Source organism: Syngnathus floridae, chromosome 14 (assembly GCF_059516105.1).
Source record: "Syngnathus floridae isolate MCC-2025c chromosome 14, RoL_Sflo_1.0, whole genome shotgun sequence".
Taxonomy (NCBI): Eukaryota; Metazoa; Chordata; class Actinopteri; order Syngnathiformes; family Syngnathidae; genus Syngnathus; species Syngnathus floridae.
This window is the reverse complement of record NC_142426.1, coordinates 10310450-10338288: the sequence shown is the minus strand read 5'-3', so window position 1 is coordinate 10338288 and position 27839 is coordinate 10310450. Positions and strand designations below refer to the sequence as shown.

Genomic DNA, 27839 nt, shown 5'->3' with positions numbered 1-27839 from the left:
TTACTCTGATTCACCTTGCAGTCACATTTTGGACCTTGGACACACTACATCACAATGGTCAGGTAAAACATGACATTTTGTGGCTGAATCAAAAATTGTCAATTTGGGAACCACACACACATTAGTGTTTGAAATTTTCTCGTGCTCTATTGACACCTGAAAAAAGTAAGGAATCTTTCTGAAAATTAAGAGAAATGTTGCCCCTGGAAAGTAACCACGAATGGAAAGGGGGCAAAATGATGCACTGAAACTGAGTTTTTTTAGCAGAAGTAATAATAATATTTTTTTGTGAATTTGTAAGTGATAAACTTACCCAGACAACGAAAATATAAATGGTAGAAATGAATTATTATAATTAGTTACCTTTCCTAACAACTAAAATCTTCAATTTCCTCTAAAGCACCTTTTTACTTTGTGGAAATTAAGCAATAATAATTGCAACGACAAAGATTTGTGCATCACCTTTATTTTTACTCAAATATTCCATCCAAAGTTCCAAAAATATGCTGTCCATCAATATCCTCGCTCTGGTCCTCGTCTTTACTACCAACACATGGCTGCTAAACTCCAACCCACTGAACCGGTACAAACGTGGCTTGGCGCAGCGTGCAGACGAGGAGTTCTCCCGCCTCGCCGGTGAACCTTGCGCTGTCTCCGGCTCCGGGAGAGCCCTGCAGCAGCCGCGATCCTTCTCCCCGGCTCAACACCGCCATTCAGTGGCCAGTCCGAGGACCAACCGGCGACAGCTCCATACTGCCACAAGCGCTCCTGTTGGTTGCGAAGGAAGGTGCAGGTTTGACACCCCGGTAGAGAAGGGAACTCGGGGTGCTTCACAACTGGGAAAGGAGCAAACGCCTGATACTTTGCCTGGATCTTTTCACCAAAATGGAGACACACAGCCTTGGATCTTATCACAACAAGATGACAGTCAAAGTCAAGCATCACGGGGCTCCAGGTTTGAACGCAGCACCCACGAGGGAAACTCGAGCTCCCCTGGAAGTTCAGCTTCTCCCAGGCTACGGGTTCCTCAGAAAATCCAACAAGATGACAGCATTAGAGCTTCCAGTGGTCTGGAGGATGGGAACGAGGACTTCACCGGAGATGTTGATCCTTCCACACGCCAATCTGTCAGCAGCACGTCTTCATGGGCCAAACCCATGCCAACGGTGCCCCCCTCTTGGATGACGACCCTGTACTTCACCGGGCGCCAGGAGCAGCTGAGATTGAAGCCCTCTGCAGGGATAGAGCTCCCCAGGGAGAAGTTTAGCTTGGAGCTATGGCTGAATCCAGAAGGTGGGCAGAGCAACCCTGCAGTCATCGCAGGTGGGTCACAGCTGATCATACAATTTCGCTAACTTTCTCCTGTCATACACTGAATTTATTTGAATTTACTGCATTTGATCAAAACACGTGGCCCTGTTTTTCCGCTCTCTCTCATATTTGTGTGTTGTATTTTAAGCCATTTTAAGAACCTGTGGTGTGGTCAGACTAGCAAACATTTTACAAGTAGAAAAAAAAAATTATTCTCTTTTTTTTGTTTGGAATGACTTGTAAATATTGTACACAACATTGTACACAACAGGTCGCTCTTCTGTTTCAGTGCAGTAACATTGCAAGCTTTACATATATAAGTTTAAACAAAATATGTTTATTTATTATTTTATTTAAAAAATATTTACTACTGTTTTTTCTGATAAGATAGGGTAGGAACTATTACTGTTAACACACCCCTCATAAAGGAGCTCAGAAATGTTTTGGGAGCCAATCCTGCCTGATTATCGGAGCGTGTGTACGCCGCTTTGGTCTACTTCCAGCACGTTTTCAAAACTTACAGTAAACAAATATTTTGAGCTCAAACCAAAAACAACGTTCCTGTGGTAACCAGTGACACATCGACCGCAGACACATCCAATGAAAATATGCAAGGAAAACATGGCAAAAGATGTGATTTGCTGAAAGGCTGTGGTGAACAGATAAAAAAAAAATAAAAACGTTTCTGGAGAAGCCACAACCTGTTGCGGTCACAGCAGGTGGCTTCAGGGTGATCGTGTGTGTTCATATGGGTATAAATATTTGTGTTTTCAAAGTTAGAGCCCTTTTCCACTTTAAAGTGACTAAAAGGCCAGCTATGGAATGCAATTTACAGAACTACAACCAACATTGTGCAACACAGTGACCTCATGTTTTCCCAATCTGTTAAAATACTGCAAACCAATCAGTCGTAACTAAATTCTTGAGAAACTTGTGTGACCAACAATAAACAAGAATCAATGGGAAACGGTATTTTATATTTACTTTGGTTGTTTGTTGGAGTCTATAATTTGCCTGATGATCCAAAACATAAAATCAAATCTAAAAGTGTGAATTTCTAGTTCATTTTCATAACGCTGTGTATGTACGTGGATTTAGGTTTTTCTTTAATCCTGCAGAATTCCACCGTGTGCAAGGAAGCTGTTTTTTCTCATAATGATGAATGCCACTGTCAGCTGCTCATTTGAAAGCATAACACGTACATCACACAAATTAAGGGGAATAAAAGCATGTGGGTGCACCTCCTGAGCAGTCTTGATAGCGAGTTAGACCTCAAACTGTTATGTCTGCTCAAATTTACTCTGATCAAAGATCCAACAATGTTTCTCCTTCATTGCCTTTATTTGTGGCCAGAAGGAATCTGCTAATACACAACGAAAAAAACAAAAAATGAAGAAAATGAGTAGACGGCAAGGTGAAGCACTGGTTAGCACACCCACCTCATAGGAGGGTGCGGGTTCGAATCCACCTTCGGCCCTCCCTGTGTGGAGTTTGCATGTTCTCCCCGTGCCCGCGTGGGTTTTCTCCAGGCACTCCGATTTCCTCCTAGTGTGTGCTCTGCGATTGGCTGGCAACCAGTTCAGGGTGTCCCCTGCCTGCTGGGATAGTCTCCAGCAAGCACCTGATGGATGGATGGAATAAAAGTTGAATCTCCACATAGGATAAATGGTTTAAAAATCGAATGCATAGAAGTCTGGATGGACGACCGGACAGATTGATGGATGTTTATAGTAAGCCTTTTTTTTTTATTTGTATCATATGGAATTTTAATTGCGTAAAGGAAAATGTATGACCTTCAAAGCCCTATGTTTGTACTCAAAGTGAGCAATCATTCAGTTAACTCATCTTCTTAAATATATTTATGTATTATCTTTTTTCCACAGTTACCCAATTTACACACACCCACAGACAGGGTTGTGAAGAGAAAAGGGGTTCCCTGACCTTTTGTTGTCCCACGGTTTGACATCTGTGCAACAGATGTAGTCATGTGTCTGTCTGCTGCAAGAGCAGACCAAAACATCCAAGCCTTACTTTGGCAGTCTGAAATGTCTCTGTTCTCATTACTTTTCTGTTCTGTTCTCTCTAGCCTTTCTGTCAAAGTATTCTCTGTGTCTGAATGACTGGAAATACTTGAATTATCTTTAATTTCATTACATTTCTTTAAGGCCTGCAGCACACAGACCAAGAAGGTCGAATGTGACTGAACTGTGTTGGGCAGTGTGCGGAATTCTGTAGCCACTTCTGCCAGTCATGAGTTTTGCTTCAAAGCAAAATATGAATCGTAGATTAAAATCTTCACAGTGACACACACACGCTGAATCAAAAAGTCCATGCCAGATCCAACTGGCCGGCAACATGTTTTTACCAATACAATGTCCTGTACATGTATATAGTTTAATCTTTTACAACAATATTTAAAGGTATTAGCGAGGATCTTATTTAGAATTCTTAAAATATATATATTCTCTCTGTGGGACCAGAACCAATCATTGTGAATAATGACAAGATTGGTCAGTCAACTTGTCAATCAATCTGTTTTTCGTGTTTTATTTCCTTGTTGATATCCATGCTCGCTCACGTCATTGCGTCATGCGTATACTATTTCCCACAACAGAAATGAAATGAACAGATTTTTTTGCCTCTGTGTTGTAGGTGTCTATGACAACTGTTCCCATTCCCTGAGTGAGAAGGGCTGGTCAGTAGGAATTCGCACCATGGATTCTGCAGGCACCAAAGATGCACGGTTTTACTTCACGCTTCGCACAGACAGAGCCTTGAAAGCTACCACTGTTGTTAACCACCAGCAGTACAGAGCCAATGTTTGGACTCACCTGATTGTGACTTACAATAGCCACAACATGACCTTGTATGTTGACGGAGCCAAGGTATGTAGTATGCGCTTTTCGCATTTTGTCTTCATTATTTAAGTACCATGTAACACGTCTTCATTTTAATACTGTATATATTTTGGTCAAATTACAAAATTGATTTTAGAATAAAAAAAACTATGGATTCAATTGTTTGTCTTATCTTCTTGGCTGTATTTTCCTCTCAGGTGGGAGAAAGCAATCTCCAGTTGGGAAATCTCTATAGCCCCTTCATGAAGTCCTGCAGAACCTTCATCCTGGGCAGTAACCAATCAGAGCAGGGACAAGGGTTTAGAGGCCAAGTAGGAGGCATAGTCTTGTGGGACTATGCCCTAACTCATGAGGACCTGCAGATGCGACCTCTCCCAAAGATGGAGCCTCTTGTGGCTCTGTGGGCTGACTTTACAAATGTAGCTATCTTGGATTTTGTCTCTCATCCCTTGGGCCATATCAACACGTACACAGAAAGATTTCAAGGTTTCAAAAAATATCTGGCTGAGGAATTTAGCTCATCAGAGGCCTAAAAAAGAATTAAAAAATTCCTTGCTCGATGTATCGTGTTTAAAACCAAGGCTTGTCTACCAGTATGAATTAGTGAAAAAAATTGTGTACGTGTCGACATTGCCAGTGTCTCATTTGATATTCACACTAAAGTAGACTGCTTTGTTGCAGTATCATTTATTATCTTTACTTCCTGTTTTAAGGTGGAACAGATGTGGACTCCTTACAAAGTTGGATTTCATCCAGCTGTCATCACCACTCCAATCCCTGATTTAGAGCTTGTCTCCTCTTTTTTGCCACCACCCTGCGGTCTTACACCTTGTGACAACACTGACATCATTTCTGGCTACAACAACTACTGGCCGCTCCGTACACCCAAACACGTTCGCTACAGGATTATTAACCTCTCCAATGATGATGGTGGAAACCCAACTGTGGTACAAGCACAGATTCACCTCCAACACCAGGCTTTGATTGATGCCTTTCGCCCTTACAATATCACCCTAGAGTTGACTGTACACACAGTTCAAAACAGTAGCCTCCGGCAACGTTTTATTCTTAGCAACTGTCGAATTGGGAAAATTGGAAACCGCCATTGTGATCCAGAATGTGACCACCCAAAGACAGGCCATGATGGAGGGGACTGCCTCAGGCTAGGGCCCTGCTACAACTGGAAGAGACAGGATGGAGTTTGTAACATGGAATGTAACAGTATACACTATGACTATGACGATGGAGACTGCTGTGACCCAGAAGTGACAGATGTTCTCAAGACCTGTTTTGATCCAGAGTCACCCAATAGGTGAGTTAACAAATGTTATATATTTCAGTAATTATGACCTAAGCAGTTTGGATAATGGATGGCTGGATGTTTGTGATGCTAAGACTTGGAATTCAATAACATAGCAAAGCTGGTATACACATGGTACTGCATATTTTGAGTTGTCAAAATCACATTTTGGAAAGAAAGCTAATCAGCAGTTCTGGTGGAGCACTGCCTATTCAAAACAGCCAAGTTGCCACAACTTCAGTAGGGATCAATCAGGTGGTGTAAAATCCAGGTACAGAAAGTAAAAAGCATGCCACAGTTTGGCTTTAGCTACAAGTACTTGTAATCAACCAGCAGGTAAAAGCAAAAGCTCCCAAGGTTATGCCAAATCTTGTTTTGTTTGTTAATTATATATTGTGTTCGGAGTTGTAACGCAAAGGGCAAAAATAAATAACATCCAAATTTTTGTGTTCTTTTTGGTTTGTGGCTGCTTTTTACAAGAAAAACAAACTTTGTGTTTATTCCATTCTATTTCTGTCGTCACATGGGTGCGAAGATCCTTGTTGACCAGTCACGGAACTTATAACTTGTAATACTTGGTTCTAAAATAGATATTCTGATGCCACAACACTTCTTTAGGTGTCTCGTAAAATCTACTTCAATGGGTCACAAAAAAAACGAGTGACTCTCATATTCAACTGAATTAGATAAAAACAACATATTTGTACTCATACAAGCTTTAATTGTAGGCATTTTCTTGTCCTAACATGATTGAAGTTGCTTTTTATCTCATTTGGTGCTGAGTTGCAATTTAGAAAAGATATCATGAAGTTGAAGACTATAAATTCTCAAGTAGTTAAGAAAATAATGTTACAAATGCAATGTTTATTTCCCCCCCAAGTAGAACAGCTGGAGACCTGGTGGTATAGACACACATAAATTTGAATGATTAGTTTTTATGACCAAATGTTTCCCTCTGGAGGACTTAGGAACATTAAATTCATAGGAGTGGAATAAAATTATATAGCTACTACTGTTGCAGATCTAGTGTTGCATAACAGGTTCTGATCATTTAGCTGCAACTCTTTAAATGTTCCATGATTTACACGGATGGCACGGATATTTACAAATGAAAAACATTCCCAGTGCATCACCACTACAGGATTATAGTGGTGGTCTATTAGTCATACTTTGTACCCCACTTGCGAAAAATTGGATTATTTATTATCGAGTCAGTATTTCCGGTTAGAAAATCCTTCCCTTTCACCATAAACATGAACATTTTAATATGCCGGGGATACATAAAAATCAGTCGTTAAAATGCGGTCCATTTGACTGTCAGAACTGAATGTCTCTGGAAAATGCATGCTCTTCACTTGTCTGATTTAAGTGCAGCCAGAGTTGTTTCAGCTCTCACTCAGGTGTGAGAACTGAAGCAACTCTTAGCTGTCTCTTTTTAATGACTGGCGGCGGATCTTTTGCCCATAAACTATACATAAATAAATTCAGACAATTACAAAAAAAACATACATTTGAGAATATAGTTGTGAGACTGTAAGAAAAAACTTTTTGTTTCCAGGAATAAAGTTGAAATATGAAAACAGAACATTATACAGTGATCCCTCGCTACTTTGCGTTTCACTTTTAATAATAATAACAATAATACTGATTTTACAGGAAAAGATACGTCATAATTCCAATAAGATTAGGTCACAATATTAGAAGGAAAAAATATTTTTAGGAAAATAAAGTTGTCATGTGACAAAATGATGTACTTTTACCAAAGTCAAAGCATTACAATTATTATGTACGTAAAAGTGAAATATAACCTGTACCTAAATAAGTTTAAAAACAAACAGCTCTTAAAGATTAAATTCAAATATATTGTAGTATTTGAAAGTTAAATACAACTGAACTGTATGATGCATTGATTCTTTTGTGTACAACTAGAGGGAGCCCACCTACCGCTGGTGCTACTACTATCAAACTTTAACAATCACTCTACGGGAAACCTTAACTCCGATATAGGCTTTGATAAAAATTACTGACACCCCTGCCATATATGATAACATGGAAAAAAATATCTTGGCCCTTCAACTGTGTGTGTGTGTCAAGGGTTTTGATATGTTCAGAGGCAGCGTGTCGATTTTTTTTATCTTTTAATGACATCTAGTGGTGAAGTAATAGAATACAATGACCTACATTTGAAGCGCGTGCATTTTGAAGCACGCACATTACGGTGCCACACTTTGCAACCCTCCCACTAATTTCTTCAAGATTCTGTCATCATTAATCAGCATTATCTGTGATCGGGTGATTTGTCTCCTTTGGGTATCCATAGCAGAAATATGGCAGCAAAACATGAGAAATTGTGAGGCATGGCCCATGTAATATTTGACCTCCAACTTTGTAAAAGAAAAAAAAAAGATAGAACATGCATATTAGTATTGAAATTAAAAGAAAATAAAAACTTTTACACACTCTCCCTTCAAGAATGATTCTCTTTCCTGAGCCCCTTTCTTATAATCCTTTGTTGATACATAAAAATAAATTCTTATAATTGAATATTTTGAATCAATATGTGTTTCTTTCACCTTTTCCGCTTCCACAGGGCTTATATGAGTGTGAAAGAGCTTAAAGAGGAGCTTCACCTGAGTGGCAGCGAGACCCTTAATGTTTTCTTTGCCAGCAACTCTGTACGAGAAGAGCTGGCAGGAGCTGCAACTTGGCCATGGGCAAAGGAAGCACTTACGCAACAAGGTAATTAAATAATATTACTTCCACCAAATCACTGTTTTGTCACCATGTTAGTTATGTTACTATGCACACTGAACAAAAAAATATAAACACATATAAACACAACTATTTCTCGTGAGCGATAGTCAAAACTTTTTATTCTGTCTAAATTTCTGTTGTGCTGGGCTACCTAACAAATTTCAGTTTCAAATTAAAAACTGAGTCTTGAGAATTATTATTATTTTTTTTAGAGTTTTACACTCCTGTCATCTTAATTGTTGAGTGTAAGGTGGTAATCTTTGACGGTTTAGGTCAGTCTTTTCCATACTTGGCCTTAAGACAATTACGTGTTTGATATTATCGTAAGTCTTTCCAGTCTTTGTGGTGACTTGAAACAACCAACAATCAATAGATGAGCTCTAACAATAACGTAAACAAAAACGTAGCCAACAATCACAAGAGCGGCATAAAAGGAGGGGAAACACCGGCGAAAATGTGACTCCATGAAAATTGACCGTCCAGAAAGAGGAGCAGAGACAGAGTGAAGATTCACCGCTTAAAATGACAAAAACTATGAATGAAAGAATACAATTTAAATAGTGAAATGTGCATCGTTCTTGCCCTCTAATTTTTTCCTTCAGTTTCTGCATTTGGCATCTTCTGTTATTTGTATTGTCCAAATGAGATGGAGAGAACAAGATGGTAAAGATTTCCTGGCATATTGCCTCTTTCCTCTCCCAATCATTAAACCACTTTCCACGGAAAAGGGCAAACCAACCCAACAACAAAATGCAGAAATGCCAGTGTGAGCGCCGTACAGTTGCCACCCATTCCCACTATACAGCTGTTCTTAATATATTTATTACCTTTCCTCTTGTTTATGCCACCACCATTCACTAACATATATCACAACTAACACTTTTTTCGCCTTAACAATATTTGGCTCTGTTCCTCAGGTGGAATGGTCTTGAATCCATCCTACTTTGGCACACGTGGACACCATAACACTATGATCCATGAAATGGGCCACATATTTGGACTGTACCATGTCTTCAAGGGAGTGAGCGAACGAGACTCCTGTGATGACCCGTGTCAGGTAAAATTGCTACAAGCTTTTGATTTACAGGAAATTATTCTGTATTTTCTTTTTCTCTGAAAAAAATATTGTTGAATATTACAAAGATGCCTTTAGCAAATTGTGATTTTATATAGCTACTGACTTTTTTCAATATTATAAAATAATATGACAGAAATTGGCTTGTTATCTGCTGTCTGTGTAATTTAGAAAAGCAAGCTGGATAGAGTTTTTAATTTATTTATGCTTATTTGTTTTGTCCTGTGTGCAGGAAACCACCCCATCCATGGAAACCGGAGATCTGTGTGCTGACACTGCGCCAACACCCAAATCCAAAGCTTGCCATGATCCCGGACCTGTTAATGATACATGTGGCATCACCACATATCAGGACACCCCTTATAGTAATTACATGAGTTACACTGGTGAGTAAATTTGGAAAAATAAGTAAGTATGATGAAAAAATATAAATTCTGAATGTTTAGCATACCAAGTGCTAGATGAAGTTGATGAGGGTTGGAATTTGAACACAATGATCACTTATTTTTTTTCCCCTTTAATAGATGACAACTGCACCAATCATTTTACTCCTAATCAAGTAGCCAGGATGCACTGTTATCTTGACTTGGTCTACCAGAACTGGTTGACAGAACGTCGACCTGCTGCCATACCTCTGCCAGCAATGGTGACTGACCAGAGTCAAGATTCAGTTTCACTTTTTTGGGTTGCACCATTAACTGGGCCACTCTATGACAGGTACTGTTGTATTACAAATTGCTCCATTACTGACAAAAGCAAAAATATCCATCTTGTGTTTTTCTCTTGTCCTAGCTCCCCCTCCCATGTGGCTGCCATCAACTGTGGGGAGTGTGATAAAAATGGTGTTTTCCACCAATATGCCTATGAGGCAACTTCACCTCGCATCTGTGACACGTCTGGCTACTGGGCACCTGATGAGGCTATTGGTCAGTCAAAACATTCATATTGTCTTACTTACATCATAGGTGTCAAACTCCAGGCCCGGGGGGCCAGATACGGCCCAGCACATCATTTTATGTGGCCTGCGAAGACAAATTGTGCATCAAATTCATGTGTCATTACTAGAATTGCAAATTGTCTTCACTTTAAATAATATCAGATTTTTTAAATATTTGACCAGTTTTAACTCGTCTGATTTGAAAACGAGTTATTTGTCAGTTTGTTTTGTAGCTTTTACTGTATATAATATGAGGTGCTCATACATTTGGGTTGACAGTCATAATGGCTCTCCGAAAGAAGCTATGACTACAATGCGGCCCGCGAAAAAAATGAGTTTGACACCACTGACTTACATAGTCTGGCCTGCATGTTGTAAGCTACATACGTACCTCATCTCTAAATGAATAAACTGATTGTCTGTGATATTATGTCAAAAGTGACAAGATAGATTAATAATGGTCCAATTTTGTGTTGTGTTTTTGAACTCCAGGCCCACCTGATGTTGAGCAGTCATGTGAGCCGAGTCTCCAAGCATGGAGTCCTGAACTTAGCCTTTACGATAGTAACGTGACATCACCTTGTCCTGAAACGGAGGGCTGTACCCTTACACTAAAATTTCGCTACCCCATTGTTCCACACACTCTGACCCTCTGGATAACTTACGTCTCAGCAAGTAAGTCTCACTTTATAATTTGTAGTACAGTGACACGCTACATCAACACTAACCTTTGGACACACATAACATTCGTCAAATTATATGTTTTCAAACCCGTCGGGAGGTTGTATAAGGCTTTGTTTTTCTACTGACTGCCTCAGTGGAAATCCATGAATATATGTATGGTTGGATGACTTTCTCATTGGAGGATAGTATCGAGCAAAAGTATTTGGATCTTGACAGCATATATATGATTCTGCCGTCATATATCACCACGACTGATGTTTAAATGAAACTAATAGGTATTCATCCACTCCATTCATTTACCACTTCTCAGATAATCCTGCTATTGCGGACATAGAGCTGATAACAGACACTGGTAAAACTATGAACCTTGGACCACAGCACGTCTTCTGTGACATGCTCTTCACCCTGCGCCTTGATACCAACAATGTTGCCATCAGTGCCATAAAGCTCTGCACCTTTGATGAGAAGATGGAGATTGATGCCGCAATGTTGTCTTCTGGCCCCGGGAGTCATCTCTGCTCTAGCTGTCAACCTTTGCTGTATCGGATTCACCGGCAGCCAGCCTTCACCAGCAAATTGCCGTTACCTCAGACACAGCAGACGTTCACGGACAGGTAACCTTTAAGTGATTACTGACATGTCTGTCACACACAAATGTGTGTATTTTCCCGTTTTCCGGTAGAGACATGTGTGCCTCATCTCCCAAGTAAATTAAAGATTTATTTTTTTCTTTTTAATCGGAACACATCTCCTATATCAAATAAACATTTAAGTGAAAAATGCACTCAAATGAACTGGTGGGAGTTGAGTTATGAGGAGCTGAAGGTCAGTTTGGTCTTAATGTGTGGAAGGTGGAGTCTTTTAGAATAGTGATTTTGGCAGGGACATAGGAAGGAGCAAAATGGGATTAATTACAGGCCATAACCTGAAAAGGGAATTAGGGAATGTACTAGATCGTAAAAAATAAGAATCTAGAAAAGAGATCAAGAATTAAGTGGTGCAAGAGGATTTGGAGTGGGATGAGAAGTATGAGAAATATACAGCAAAGGTAAAGCAGCGTAAGAGCCAGCATATTTTTTGAAACAGAACCAATTGTGGAATCAGAGGCCATAAACACAAGTAACTGCTTGGATTTGGTCTGGCAGTTCAAAATCGGACCGTTTCGTCCTGGGTTATTTTGCCCAAAACAACACAGGCTTTTGTAAAAACAACCCAACAAATGTTTTTTTTTTTTTTTTTTTGCAAAACAACTCAAAGTTGGGTTGAATTGACAGTTTTGAGAGTGTATCCATATCTCGATATCACAGTTGAATATTAAGTTAGAATGTATTTAGAATGGAATAAGGATTCATTCCAAGACCAGTATAATCTCAACAAACCCTACACGGAATAAAGCTGTTGTGTCGCTAGACCTGTAACTTCATGAAGCCATACATCTAAGCTCAAGTAAATGTTCTTCTCTACAGAACTGTAAAAAGGGGAGAAAGGTATGAGTACACGATTCAAGTGGAGATTGGAGGTCTTCTCAGCAATTCCTCCCCATCTCTTTTCTACACTCATGGGCAGCCCTACTGCGGCGATGGTGTCATTCAAGGGTATGCAAGTTTTATTAACGAATACTATGTGGATATTTACTGTAATTTCCGGACTATAAATTGTTAGTTTTTGCACAAGCTTTGAACCTTGCGTATTATAGTCCAGTGCGGTTGATCTATGGACTTTTCATGATTTTTATGATATTTTAAGAGGATTTGTTTTGGTAATATGGGTAATAGAAATGAGGACATTTCATTTAAAACACCTGTGGTTTATAGTCTGATGCGGTTTATATATGGAAAAAAAAAAAAAGGATTTCCCCCTAATTTTAGCTAGTGCGGTTTACACTCAGGTGTGATTTATAGTCCAGAAATTACGTTAATCCACCTTTATTAAGACAAACGATAGTGACTGTGCTGTCTCTGTAGGGCAGAAGAATGTGACGATGATAATCTGCTAGATAGCGATGGCTGCTCTAAGAAGTGTTACACGGAAAAGGGCTTCAACTGCATTGGTGAGTCTCAAGAAGGTCGTGTATGCAAAGAGGACACACTGTTTAGTACAAGTACATTTAGCAGTTCATTTATGTTGGGTTTTTGATACATTTGGCTGAAAAATCTGCTGTATTTTAAATAAAAGAAGTGGCTTGACTTGCTGACTGTGCTCTTTTTTATAATTCCTGCACTTTTTGTAATACTTACAAAAATTGGTGAGATGTTTTTTATCTTTATTTTGGTAGCACAGCACATTTCATGCAGTCAATTAACAATCGAAGGATAAGCACTATGGAAAAGGGATGGATATAAGGACATTCAAGGAAAACCTGAGACAATGTGCATGCGTGGACACCCGAACTGCAAACATTGCAGATTTAGATTTGTCCCGGTGTGGTCTTCAAATATTAATTGAAGTTAACATTTATTTCTTGGAGTCTTTTAGTGTCACTAAGCCTGATAGTGTGGACTTGACATGGTTACCATTAACTGTGTCCAACAAAAATACAATTTAGATTTGCTCAGATTTGGTTCACTGACAGGCAAGTTTGTCCTGCCAGATTTATAAATCTGGATATTTATTCTTTAATAAATCCTCCTTTCTTTTGCTCTTTTTCCAAAAGGTGAACCCAGCCAATGTTATGTTTTTGATGGGGACGGCGTGTGCGAAGAGTTTGAACGTGTTTCCAGCGTTCAGGACTGTGGTTATTTTACACCTTTGGGTTACACAGACCAGTGGGCATCTACTGCGACTGCTTCTCATCAGGACCCTGACCACTGTCCCGCTCACGCAGCCACCGGGGAACCATCATTTAAAAAAGTATGACACCTAAACCATTAGACTTGGATGATTGTAAACGCTACTACCAATTTGACAAGTGGTTGTAATCTTTTAAATTGGGTTTCTGATCTGGATGTATAGAACACACACAACCTTGTGTCAAGTCTGAAATGTCAGTCAAAGAAGAAAATAATGATGTTGAAAGGGCGTGTATAAAACCTGCTGTTATATATTTGCTCTGTAAAGCTCTGTAGGTACCAGTACATGGATGTGAGCGAAAAACTGCCCACTGATGCATGGTTCCCTTGCACAGCTCATTCTGACACAAGTAATGACCTGGAACATCCATTTTGGCTGAAGGTAAGCCTGAGTAACTGTTCCTTTTCAGTTTGTGTCTGGGTAGCTATACATTCACTTTGATTCACATATTCTTACCCTCAGTAATGACTGAGTTTTAGCATGACAAAAATATTTAAGGTAAATAATGAATGGTCCTTGCATGCATCCTGCATGCTTTGGTAGAAATTTGACCACCCACTCATGACATCATAAATAAATGTGCTACGATTGGTTTATAACTATTACTGCTATATTTTGCAAGGTTTTTACATAACAGGTATTTTGAGGGCATTCATGTTTAGTTTCCTCTTAAAAATATTTCACAACTTGAAATACAAAGTTTAGCTTTACCTGCATGGTCCAATTCCAAATCACCCATTTTCCCTTGAATGAAACCGGCCACAATGAAAGTCATACGAGAAATTTTACGGTTTTACTGATGTCTTTTACTCATAATAGTTTAAATGTTTTTGCACTATAATTGTAGGTAGGATTTGCCCATTCTGGAGTGGCAGCTTCTGTCATGGTGTATCTGGCTTCAGATGGGTCATGGAGTGGGGAACACTGTCAGAGGACTGCTACAATCCTGCTTTCTGATACGATTGGAAATAATCATTCATTAGGTACTTTGACTATTGAGACCTTAGATGTATTTATATAAAAAAAAATGTATGTGGTATTCAGCATTAAGACGTCACTGTCCCGAGAAAACTGTCCCATCAAACACTGTTGTCATTTACATTGTATCTGCAACTCAATGAAGTATTTCCATTTAAGGAACGCATAACCTCTCATGCCATCGGAACCCATTGGTGGTTAACGTGACCCATGACCTCTCTCAACCTTTCTACCTCACCTCATCTGTTATCCTCCTCTTCTCCTCCTCATCTGTGGCAATCGGGGGCATAGCCCTAAGGACGTCCTGCCACTTCAGCACCTTCGCCGTGACTGGGTGCGCATCAGAGGGTGGGCTCTCCCACAGCTACCTACGTACAACACACGACATAATCTAATGAGCATACGTGAAGCTATTTTGCTTGGCATCATTCTGCAAAAAAACAAAGCTATAGATCTCAATATCAAGGCTGGAACAGTGTAGATTCTATGTTTCTCTCTCTTTTTTTGTGCCTCCGCTTCCATCCTGTGTTGCTGCAACAGCTGTTTGAGACAGACATGTCAAATGGACAGCTGCAGCCCGCCCCAGATAGAACATGCCTCTGTCAGGTAGGCCCTGTGTAGCAATATGATATTTGTAAAATGCTAACTGATCAAAATCAAATGTGTCCTTGCAGGTGTATTGGAGGTGGGCAGTCGTCTCACTGCACTGTTCAGTGTCACTTTGGTTTTAGCATCACTGTCCTTAGCGGGAGGGAAATTCCACCACACCAGGTACAATGAATAATGTCTCATGTTTTACAGCCTTAGATGCGGGCTTTATCAATATTTATATTTATTAATAAAACCTAAAAAATTACAGAGATTTCTTTTTTTATTCTTATCCTCATTCTCTTCTTCTTATTATTATTAATATTATATTACCATGAAATAATACAATAAAAATAATCACATGGAATGGTATTAACTAATCCTTTTAAAAAGAGAAATCTTGTAGGGGAGTGAAATATATTGACTATATATGAATATACTTATTAATAAAACCTAAAGAATTAGAGATTTCTTTTTTATTCTTATTCTCATTCTCTTATTATTATATTATCATGAATTAATACAATAAAAATAGTCACATGGAATGGTACTAACTAATCCTTTTAAAAAGAGAAATCTTGTAGGGGAGTGAAAACACATGACATGTTTATAGTTATATATAGAATTGATTATTGATTATACAATCCCTCTCACTTTTGTGCCTCTATTGTTTCTAGAGACAAACAGAGACGGAATGTTTTCATGGTTTATGGAATCGCGCAGTTAGCTGCCAGCCTCTCGACTGTGGCCTGCCTGATCAGTCTCATGTGTACCATGCCATATTCAGTTGTCCCTTGGGAACGACCTATGGAAAAGAATGCTCCTTTACTTGTGGCTCACCGGCAATACTTCAAGGTAAACCTCAATATTTTCCAAGTATGGTTTGATGTGTTGTTGAATCGTTGGTGTAATACGTGTATTGAAATCTACGTATATTCTGTTGGCTCATTTGTAGCACCACATGGGCATTAAGAAATTGACTTTTCTTCTTCTCCCTAACAATGTAAACATGATATGTCCCAGTAAATTTACCCAACATACATCAGATGTCTTACCCTTGAGTGGTTTGGAACTTATTTGGCCTTCACGGCCTCAATGTCATGGTGTTCCACAGGGTTCAATTCTGGAGCCTCTGCTGTTTTCAATGTCTGCTGTCTTTGGGTTCCATCTTAAGGAAACATGGCATTTCCTTCCACTGCTCTGTGAATGATTGTCAGACCTATGTCCTGCTGAGCAAAAAAAAAAAGAAACTTTCTCACTGAGGCCACTTTTGTCCTGTCTAGATGAAATAAAGATCTAGATGGTACTCAATTACTTGTCTTTCAATGATAAGACAGCAGAAGGAATGGTGTTTAACCTCATTGCCCCTTCCCTACACTCCATCTTGTAGACTTGGGCTCCCTGTCGCCTCATCTAAAGCCAACATTCTCAAACTTGGGTCTTAAACTGAACAGTGATTTTCAGTTGGATCGGCAGATTTGTGCAGCTTTTTTCATTTTAGGCAGCTGGGTAATCTAAAGCCTCTTCTTTCTCAACAGCACTTTGAAACAATAAATCATGCCTTTGTCACATCTCGGCTTACGGTGATCCACTTCATTCACTGTTATCGTTCGTTGGGATGGGAGTTTGTTTTCTGGAAGTCCATTTGTTTGCGTCCCTATTACTACAGTGTTTTACGCAAAATACTCGTCTCTTCCATTCTTTCATTCCATTTCCCCCCTCAGATGTACCATTTTTCCATCTTTGAACATTCAGTACATTCTTGAAATGATCAAAACGAACAAACGTGATGCACACTTACTCGTCTGTGGTCGACAAGCCGCAGTGAATGCTCAAATGTCATTGTGGAGTCAGCAGTACGACCCCGGTTTTTGTGATCTGAAAACAGATTGTGCAGAAAAAAATTAAATTTGTGGCTTTTGGTTACATATTTTTGGATGCCACTCCAAAGGCCGGTGTGCTTGTCACGAGTCACGAGAATATATCCATTACCAAGTACAACTAATAAATTTGGATTATACCAGTGCCAGCATGTCTAAAAACATTATTTTCAACTATTAGATCCTATAAATGTATGATCACTTTAGAATGTTGGTACTTAAACTCAACATTCATGTTCCATGTAAAGACTGAACTAGAATATTATTTTTGGGCATTGCAAAACATTTTATTTTCCTCTCTGTATTATCACACGACTAAGTCTCAAAGGAAAACAAGAATGTTAACTGAGACAAATCAGTCCACGATGTGACCTACTTGTTCCACTGTGTACTATTTTATCTTAAAGTTCGATTTTGCAGGATTTGTGGTTCCTGTCTTGGGTTTGAGAAAAATCCACACATTCTCCAAGACATACAATGCTGAACAGTTTGGGATTTGAGAACGAGAGTAGGTAGAAGCAATGGTGGGCAGGCAAAGGACAATGACCAGAATGGGATGGATGAGATTTTGCTGATTAGATGTGCTCTAGCCTCATTGGATAACGAGCAACTAGTACTGACTTAGCAACCTCCTTAGAGATAAAGAACATCCATTATTCTGCATTGATGTGGCCAAAGGAAGAGTTTGCTTGTGTGAGGCAATTTCTATAACAGCAACTCCTTTTCCCTCATCTCCTACTGTGTATCTCCTGTCTTTCCTCCCCTCTCTCTTCTTAGGAGACAATGACAGGTTGGTATGTTTGGAGGATGGTTTGTGGTCTTTTCCAGAGGCTTATTGTAAGATCGAGTGCACGGAGGCTCCAAACATCCCCAACGCCAAGCTGCTAACGGCAGAGTGCCTGTCCTCAAGCCATGATGTTGGCTCCACCTGCCGTTTCAAATGCAACCCAGGCTTCTATGTCTTGGGAAGCCTAAAAAAGAAGACACCAAGGTGAGTGTTTTGGTGCTTTTAGTGAGGATAGTACTTTGGAATATCTAAAAAAAAATAAAAATTAAAATATTATGTAAACATCCGTACCTCCCTATGTCATGAAATAGATTTAATTTCCATCAGCATGATCAAATCCAACGATGTGAATAATCTTGTCTACATTTACAATGCAATATATTGACACCTAAATCCACAACAATGGTGCTTTACACCATGTGCACAATTTTAAAGAAGTAGTTTGACATTTTGTATTACGTTCGAGTATATACAACAGGCTCACATTACAATCCAGTAAAATGCTTACCACTTGTTATATTTCATTGCCAGTTGTACTCAGTAACTACCTGAACAACCATTAAAAGGAAACCGTTGATATGCCAGGTTTGTACCCTGCTTCAGATGAACTAAATCCCTCCCTTACATAGTTTAGTCTGTTATGGAATTATCATGTTGAGTGTATGTGTAAAATATTCTGCAAAACTTAATTTCCTCACTGTTCTGCCTTCATCAGCATCTTATTAAATATTAACAGCGTTGACTGTGATATGGAACTGAGAGTATATAGATTCATTGTTTTTTCATGGAGCAAATTTCCATTTAGTAAGGTGGAAAACAACTTCATGTTAAGATCCGTTTGCAGCTTGGTAACTTTATGAGTTTCACTTTCTCAAGCAATCGTGTAAACATTTTAATAACCCCTGATGCTTTATTAGTTCAATGTGTGAAGTAGAACAGCAGCTGCTGTGAAAGAGCTTTAAACAAGCTTTTTTTATGCATTTGACATGTGAACCCATGTGACCTGCTATAGCACATAATGATGCATTCACATATAATGCATTTTACTGGAGGGTGGAATGTCCTGTGTAGCTTGGTAAGTTTTTCTTATTGAAACAGTAAAAGTATAATGGAAAAAGTTGGGAGGGGGGGGTCACTGAGTGCATCCACTGTATACCATGTATATCTGCTCACACTTCTTTATATTAGAGTGAAACCTCAAGTAATCCCAATTCATTGTAACACAACATCAAATGACATCCCTGTGGTCAGAGTCAACTAAGCACGGTTTAATTTTCACCTTCCTTATCTTGTTATTGGAATTACTGGATGCTGACCTTTCAAAAACTTCAATAATCTGACGTAGCGTTTTCTTACTCTTGTGTTGTTTTTAGGAAATACTTCCAGACTGAGTGCCTAGAGGAAGGGCAGTGGGAGGATACCTCATGTGAGCCCATATCTTGCCCAGCCTTACCTGGTGTTTTCCAGGGCATGTATGAGTGCACCAATGGCCTCTACTATGACTCGCTCTGTACGCTGCAGTGCCCAGATGCGAGAGAAAATGTAAGTGTTTGGACAAAAATCTCCAGATTTAGAGCACATTCCAGTCCATTGTGTAGCTCACAATTTCACTTAAGGCCTGTGGAAGATTTGTGTAATTATCGTATTTTCCGCACTATAAGCCGCACCGGATTATAAGGCACACCTTCAATGAATGGCCCATTTTAAAACCTTGTCCATATATAAGGCGCACCGGATTATAAAGCGCATAGAATAAATAACTCAACGTTGCTCAAACGTTAATGCAATCACAATATAGTAACACTTGAAATAGTGAAAACAATAACATATAAATAGCTCAATGTTGCTCAAACGTTACTATCACACAACACACAAAATAAACACGTAAAGCTTACTTTAATAAATTAGTCCTCATCCACGAATTCATATTGGTCCATATATAAAGCGCACCGGATTATAAGGCACTGTCAACTTTTGAGAAAATTGGAGGTTTTAAGGTGCACCTTATAGTGCGGAAAATACGTGTAAAATACAAAAATAATTCCTGATAGAATGGTGCATTGTCATTTGATGTAAAACACAATTGACACTAAAGTCTTCTTTACTTACGGCTTCCGGTACTTCTAGAAATACGTATTCTATTTTATATGAAGAATTACTGAATAGTGTGATTGACTTTGCTGGTTTACAGATTGGGATTCGCTGCACTAAAGATGGTGAATGGACAGCACAATTTACCATGTGTTCCACACTCCAAGGAGCTTGCTCTGCTCCATCTGATCTAAATTCTGTAACGTATAGCTGTAACGGGGGCATGGAAATTGGTGAGTAAAATGAACACTGCAGATATTGTTTAGTGGCAAAACGGTGTCATTTTCAACTTCATATTGAAACAAGGAAATTAATTTTGTATTTTTTTTCTGTGCAGGTGCTGTTTGCTACCCAACATGCGTTTTGACCCCGGACATGGATCTTCATGACCCAGTGGTTCTGCCCAATGGCTCTACAGTTAGCTCTTTAAAACACTGGATGCTTCCCATCAAACTTCAGGTGAGATGTACATGAATAGTACTCAGGCGTTAGTTTATAATAATAGCTATAATTCATTGAACAATTTGCTAAAATACTTTTTCAAAGTCTGCTCACTATTATCAAAACAAGTCTACATCATATTAATGAATTTATATGTAGATTTAACATGCTTGATAGTTGATATGACCTGCATGTCGAATGGGAAGTCAAAGGTCAAAGTAGTACATGTTCGTATTTTGTGGTCGACCAGTCATAATTTCCAACGTATCTGTCCAGGTCAGCTTGCGAAATTTGAAAATCATTGGCGGGTTTTGGAAAAAGTGGTTGTTTTGTTTCCCTGTTGCCATGTAACGGATCTGGACTGTCATGAAAGCTGAGCCACCGAAAAACAGCAAAGAAATAAATCCATCAGAATGAATAATACATTGAAACAGCTGGTGGTCTGAACAACAGCATGCAGTAAAATGAGTTACTTGCCGTTCATCCATCTTTATGGATTGATTCATATTAAGTCGAATTCCGTGTATCTATAATAACTCTTTTGCCGGCACTCTTGCCTTGGCTGTTTCCCTGCAGGGCTTGGGTTCACTTGCCACCCAGCCACACTGAACTTTGACACAAAATATAATTGTTTTGTTTTTATCAATGACATTCTGAAGCAGTAAACATCCCAAAAATATCCTTGAACAAAAATATATTTTGTAACAACAAACCCATAGGCCTCATATTAACTCTAGTCTATTTCTGTTATGGAGAGAAACGAAACTTTCTTGTGCTGGAACTGTTGAGGCAAATCTTAGATTTATAATCTGTGCTCGCCGCAACATGAAGGTGGTAGGCTTTAAGTGGTCTTTAAATGCAGCGTTGAGTCAAGTTTTGCACACAACTATGCTCTTCTACAGGCTTGCAGACAGATTGTTAAAAACATTTGAACATTCTATCCAGCAGGCAGAGCAATGTGATCTTGCTTCTTTCATTATATTGTAAGCCTAAAATGTTAGGGCTGCAGCGACTCAGTGTCTTAAGTGTCATCTAAATGCCAGGAGGGCGCTGAGAAAAGTAAAAGAAGTTGTTTGCAATTGATTTAAACGAATGCCCCCTAGATCTGAAACATCCTTCATAGCGACTTTCCACTAAAGCAAAAGTAAATATATTAAATACAATTATTTTTTTCTGGACATAATCAGATTTGCTGAATAACAATACAATATGTGGTCGACATTTATGAATGTCCTATTTTATCAGATTTTTGACCAAATAATTGGCAGGATTTTCTCTGAAAACATTTCTCAACGACAGCAGCCTATCACATTCCCAGGGTGTATTTGGATGTGTGTCCAAATGTTTTTGCTTTACTGGAAATAAGTGGATTGTCTAAAAGGAAAGGTTGCAGTTGGCGTGAAATGTTCAGGAAACGCACTCACACAATGAACAAACTTGTTGGACTGCCAGATTTTGCTTGAAAGTTGGCTCATGTTACAGCATCATATCTCACGAATAGATTCTAAATGAATGCTGTCAACACTGACTCACTTTTGCCTCGCTTTTGGGTGGTCGGTTAACCTGCCAGTCAGTCCGCGAATCTGACCTCTGCAAGGTCAAATAGTTGGAGAGAGCTTTGGTTGCTTACAGCATACTCTTGACGTTGCCTTGTGTTATCTCAAATATCTACGCTCCCTGACAAGCCAAGAAGGGGGAGATTGCCTTTTTGCTTGCTTTTGGCTGAACACCTTGACTTATGGTCAATGAACAGTTGTGAGTTGAGACCAGTAATTATATTTCTTATATTCCAAGTTTTTTTTTTAAATATGCATAACACTTTCCCTTTAAAGCCTGCATGATCAGAGACTTGGATCAGAACATCCCTTTCAACCCAGGGGGGTCAATTCAACCTTTTTGAAAGATTTGGATGTGCTTATTCACATGCTGACAGCTTCACTGCATCACACTCTGCAACACGTCAGCAAATGCTGAAGGTTACAATTTGAGGAGTCGATCCAGGAAAGACCTTTGCAAATAGTGTTCCATGAATTTCTAAGGTCTCTGTGTGCCTTGTCTGAACAGAAGCTAGACAATTTGGTGGTGATTGTAAGGGCTACTGACCAACAGAGGTATTAAAAAGATCCCGTTAGGGCCCATTTGGAGCAACATTTAAGCACTCTTGTTTTGAATATAAAAATAATATCACGTTTTTAGGACTGTGGGAAGTATTTGTAACTTTTCACTTGTTATATTTCTTCATTTGGAATTGCTGAACTTGCCTTGTTTTCCAGACCATTGTCTGCACGGGGATGATGAAGTGGTACCCAGCCCCTGAAAACATTCATTGCATTCAGTCATGTGAGGTAAGTGTCAAAACAATTGAGTAGTATTGCATCAGTAGCTACTTGGTTGTGTGTGAATATATTTTCCCCCAGCATTCCGTTCCTGTTCCGTTAAACCAGGCCAACAACACAGGCATCAATGTCACCCAGATTTTTGAGACGATTAAATGCGTGAATGTCTTTTTCAATCTTGACTGACATTGTGTCTGACCAAGAAATATTAAAATATTTATAGCTTCACGGAGATAATATTTCACACATCTTGATGTTTATGGTCCAGTTAGAAATGTGAATATTCTTAGAAGAATATTACACAACCCTATATGAAGATGTAAATACAACTAATCGTTGAAAGATTATTATTGACACTCGGTATTGTAATGTCAGTATCAAGGTGTCAATGGAATTGAGCTATTGAATTCTACATTTAATGATCAATGATGAAGACACAATAAAAAGGTGGTTTGAATCATCTTGAAACATATTTTTCAATATTTCTATTAGAGACAGAAGTGTTTCAAATTGCACAACTTCAGGCTCCACCACACCAAAGTGAAGAGGAAATACAACTTGCTCAGTCCAGCAAAGGTTAAAATAATTAAATGGGGTTTCAAGTTGAAAAACATACCTAGTTTTTATTTTTTTTCTTAAATCCATTGTGTGCGGCATTAAAAGATGTAATGATCACTGGAGATCAAAACATTATTCTATTGTCGTTTCTCATCTAATTTCCAATACATGCCCCTCTAAAATCCCAAAGCCGGATATTGTTTGGCTCTGACAATCCTGGAACTGCCATTGGAACGCAAACTGTTGATGAAACACACTCTCTTTAACTGCCGGCAAACATTTTCCTTCCTCTTTCATTTTGCAGTGAATGTTGTGAGACAAAACAACTCCCTATCTTCCATAACAACACAAATTATTACAGACCACATGTGTTTCTCATATACTTTTTTTCACTGTTAATCATTGACAATTAATGCAAATGTCATCCAAGTCATAAACCACTGCATATCCATTCTTGTAACCACATTAGACTTGATTATTGTTAAATTCTTCTGACTGGACTCCCTCAAAAGAGCATCAGACAGATGCAGCTCAGAAAACCAAAGTTCAAGTTCTGACCAAACTTAAGAGATCATAACACATTACAGTACTCCATTTCTAAAGGTTTTACACTGACCGCTAGTGAGCTGTGGAATAGACCTTAAATGTCTTATTCTGCACTCCTAAAAAATACTACTCTTGTTTATATCTTGTGTGCAGCCTTTTGGTGGGGATGGTTGGTGCGACACACTCAATAATCGGGCCTATTGTCAGTATGACGGAGGAGATTGCTGTCCTTCTACACTATCGTCCAGAAAGGTATTTCCATCTATCCATTTTCCGTTCCGCTTGACCGCCATGGGGGTCATGGGCATGCTGGAGGCGATCCTGTGCTATTCATTCCAATCATGCCTTCCCTGAATTTTATTTTATTGATACAAATATACCAAATTGTAAAAAAAGCTATATACAGTCAGCATCCTGTAATTGAAATGGCGCATCCCACGCTGCCCGACAACATGGCGAGTGTACCTGTACACCATCAGTGACTTCCAATTTTAATGCTTTATTTACATGCTCATTTTATTTCATATTTCGAATTTTAAAATCGGGTTCTTAATGCTCAAAATCTTGACGTGACAGAGAAAAATCAAGATCGCTTTCGGATTCAGCACCTCAAAATTAGATATTAACAATTCTCACTCATCAAAACTTGTGCTCCACTGTATTATCAAAGCTGTCTCAAAGTTCTGTCACTCATCTAACATATAATAAAATCTCAAAATCCTTAATGTGCTAGAATTTGGAAAATAGTGCACATTATACTCAATTCAATTCATGTCACCCACTCCGGGGCACCTTAATAAGTTCTTTGTCTAGCATGGTTGAACTTCTTTTGTTTCTTTTTTTGCCTAGTGCACATTATGACTTCCTAAATGTAGAAGGATTATAAGGATGTAGTTGCCACCACAATAAACGGGCTGCCAGAGAACTACCACTAACTCCATTTTACTGTGGAAAAAGAGGATTACAAAGTCAGCAGGCAGGGAGCAGAGGTGTTGAAAGTACGGTGGTTCATTTGGCCACATTATAACAGCAGCTAAACAACTCAGGTTTACGCTCAGGAAGTGAACTTAACCATGCTTACTGTGTTTCAGGACTTTGATGGAACGTGGAGCCTTTAAAATTCATTCTTACTTTAATAGTTCCAATATTTATCTGTTGCACAAATGTGGACAGGTTATGTACTGGACAAAGAAGAAATAATGTTTGGTTTTTGCACACACTTGCTATTTGGTATCTTGTCAATACTTCAATTTTCTGGCTATTCCTGCCTTCTTGCACAGTCTGACTGGACTATCACGAACTTTCAATCCATTTTAAATGTCAGAAATGAAGACCAACAAGTTTACCTCCCACATCTTGGTTCACTTGTTGTCCATTTCATTTTTCATTACCTCCCACTTTCCATTCTCCCTCTTCTTCTCCTCTTACAGTCTTCCTCTTGCTCCCTCTCTCCAAGAGTAAATGTTTACATGTCTTGCTACAGACTTCTTTGCGGGGCACCAGAGTTTGTTTTACAACCTGTGGTGGTGGCTTGCTTCCTAGACAGAGCTGGCAGCTCTTGTTGTTGATTCTTAACATGTGTTCATCGGTTTACCTCCACCCATGACGATGTGTTCCTGTCGACTCTCAAGGCTTCTTGTTGTTCAAAGACTAGGTGACACCAAATGGTCTCCTCTCTTTTCTTTGAAGATCCGACTTAAGTTCCCAAGTGCGACTTTTTAGTAAATTAAAACTGAGAGACCAGACATATGATCCATAGCTGCTCACCATGCCTTGCCGCACTAAAAATATAACACCTCCACTATTGCCTCAGCTCATTTTGTAGGTGCGCTGAAGTACCGTATTGGACCGAATATAAGACGAGGTCTTTTTCATTGAAATAAAACTTAAAAAGGGGGGGGTCGTCTTACATTCATGGACTAGACAAAGGCTTTTTTCAAACTTGAGTCTTAAAAAAGAGGGGGTCGAGGTCATCTTATATTCGGGCCAATACGGTAAATGTCCTGGCCCAATCAATATAAACTGTAACTCAACAAACAACGGTGAATATCTGATATATAAAGGGCAGAATAGTGTTTTGGCTTGGGATGTGAATTGATAAGATTTTTCTGATTCCATTTTCAATTCTGTTTAATGATTAAATTCTCATTTGGGAAAAAAAAGAAGCACATAAACGATTGTGATAATTTTGTTTTACATATTGTAACTTTGTGTAAATATGACATTACAAACCTATAATATACATGATCACCTACCGAAAATCAGGGGCATTCCTCGTCTGAACCAGTCAGACGGTTTCTCTCGTCGTCATCTAAAATAAAATATGAGACGTGATTTGCATGACAGTTTTTACACTTTATAGAAATACAGCTCGCATGAAAATTAGTGTTAGTTACTTACCTGTAAGGTTGTTGACTGAGCCACCGCCAACTTTGAGTTGCGATAATTACGGAGATGTGCCTTATGGCTACCAGATAAATATCATTCTGTGTCTTGGCCTGGGTGAGCTGTCACACTTCAAGTCCATCACTCACCAGACCACCCGCAGTCATTAAGTGCTTCCATAAAGATTGAGTCTATTGGTGGAGGTCCGTTGGGGACGTGGGCCAAACAAATGTCAAAGTCTTGTTGATGAAGGCATTATGTACATGAGCGTTTTGTTTTCTGCTCCGGAAAGGCAACAAAAAAAGAAGACAATGAATCTGTTTCTGGAACGTGGAGAGGGGCAGTATGATGTTTCTTGCTTGCAATCCAATCAATGATGAGACAATAAAAATCCACTAGGGCTACATTCGGGTAGTCTGACGTTGGCAATATATTTACTGAATGAGGGTAAATGATGTGTACAGAGCTGTTTAGCTGATTTTCAAATATCAACACCAAAAATGTAGACTATTGGACGTGTTTCCAATAATGATACTTATTTTCTAACAGGTCATTCAGTTTGGAGCAGACTGCAATCAAGATGAGTGCACATGCCGTGATCCGGATGCCAGGGAAAATAAGAGCAAAGGCAAGGACCCACAAGGGGGAGGAGGAATCCCATAAAATAGATGAGTGCAAGAAAGTCAAGTGGTGTAACATAAGCTGTAGATAATATACACAACAAGCTCAAATATTACCTTATCATGTACTTTGTACACGTTTTGAAGGCAAAGACGTTCTTTTCAAAAGGGTCAATGAAAGTGGTTAAGCACCTTTGCCATTGCCGTCAATAGGTAAATAAAAGAGATAACAGAAATAGAATGTATTATAATGTGTTATGAAATAATGGGAACTCAAAATGGTGTAGTATGGCTATGTGGTGAAGCAATTCACATAATACAAAGGACATTTTCTGCTGCTATTATGTATCATCAAACTATCAGCAATGGTCAGAATGGTTTTAGCTCATCCTAGGACTTGTATTAATGACTATTAACCTTAGAAATGTAAATGGATTTGTTAAGACAAATGTATATTGACTAAATCAAGACATGTCTCGAATACGTATTTACTAGCTGATGTTGAAATCACCAAAATTAGTTTTGCATTTCCACGAAATTAATATCGACAAATCATTTTCACAAGCTTTTATTACTGTACAAATGGAACTGTAAAGTTGAGCATTAAACAAACTGTACAATGTGAAAAGAACTGCTCTTAAACATTGTGGATTATCTATGTGACAATTGGAGTTAGAAAAATGAACCGAAAAGTTCTACATAAGGATTCGAAGCGAAACACCCAACACTGTTGTATTCATGCAAGAAACATACAAAAACTGAAATCATGTATCCAAATAGTTAATCCAAACTTGCAGATAAGTGTAACCATGTTCAGTATTCTACAGTACTCTATACACCTTATTGAATAAATTGAAACTATATTTATCTTTTTCAGTGGTTTGACTTTTGTTCTCTATGTCTAAATATTGTTAAATGCT

The 27839-nt window shown here is 38.8% G+C and overlaps 1 protein-coding gene across 1 annotated transcript; it reads left to right on the top strand.

Moving 5' to 3' along the window:
* The first annotated feature begins 299 nt into the window (after nucleotides 1-299).
* On the top strand, nucleotides 300-27786 carry pappa2 (pappalysin 2). Its single transcript, XM_088396276.1, has 27 exons — nucleotides 300-1323; nucleotides 3964-4196; nucleotides 4367-4588; nucleotides 4883-5481; nucleotides 8060-8208; nucleotides 9141-9280; nucleotides 9531-9684; nucleotides 9823-10015; nucleotides 10091-10224; nucleotides 10728-10910; nucleotides 11230-11533; nucleotides 12386-12514; nucleotides 12884-12969; nucleotides 13573-13769; nucleotides 13977-14090; nucleotides 14557-14692; nucleotides 14847-15021; nucleotides 15228-15293; nucleotides 15362-15458; nucleotides 15953-16130; nucleotides 17933-18146; nucleotides 19316-19484; nucleotides 20134-20266; nucleotides 20371-20492; nucleotides 22748-22819; nucleotides 24068-24166; nucleotides 26849-27786. Exons 1-27 carry the CDS (start codon nucleotides 504-506, stop codon nucleotides 26960-26962), a joined length of 5232 nt encoding a protein of 1743 aa, XP_088252402.1. The 5' UTR covers nucleotides 300-503; the 3' UTR covers nucleotides 26963-27786.
* The last annotated feature ends 53 nt before the right edge of the window (nucleotides 27787-27839 follow it).

What these genes read in the sequence shown, in the direction of transcription:
- pappa2 (XM_088396276.1), top strand. Translation starts at nt 504, where the DNA reads ATGCTGTCCATCAATATCCTCGCTCTGGTCCTCGTCTTTACTACCAAC. An exon ending in CAACCCTGCAGTCATCGCAG is followed by an intron (nt 1,324 to 3,963) that starts GTGGGTCACAGC and finishes TCTGTGTTGTAG; the next exon opens with GTGTCTATGACAACTGTTCC. An exon ending in CAGCAGACGTTCACGGACAG is followed by an intron (nt 11,534 to 12,385) that starts GTAACCTTTAAG and finishes TCTTCTCTACAG; the next exon opens with AACTGTAAAAAGGGGAGAAA.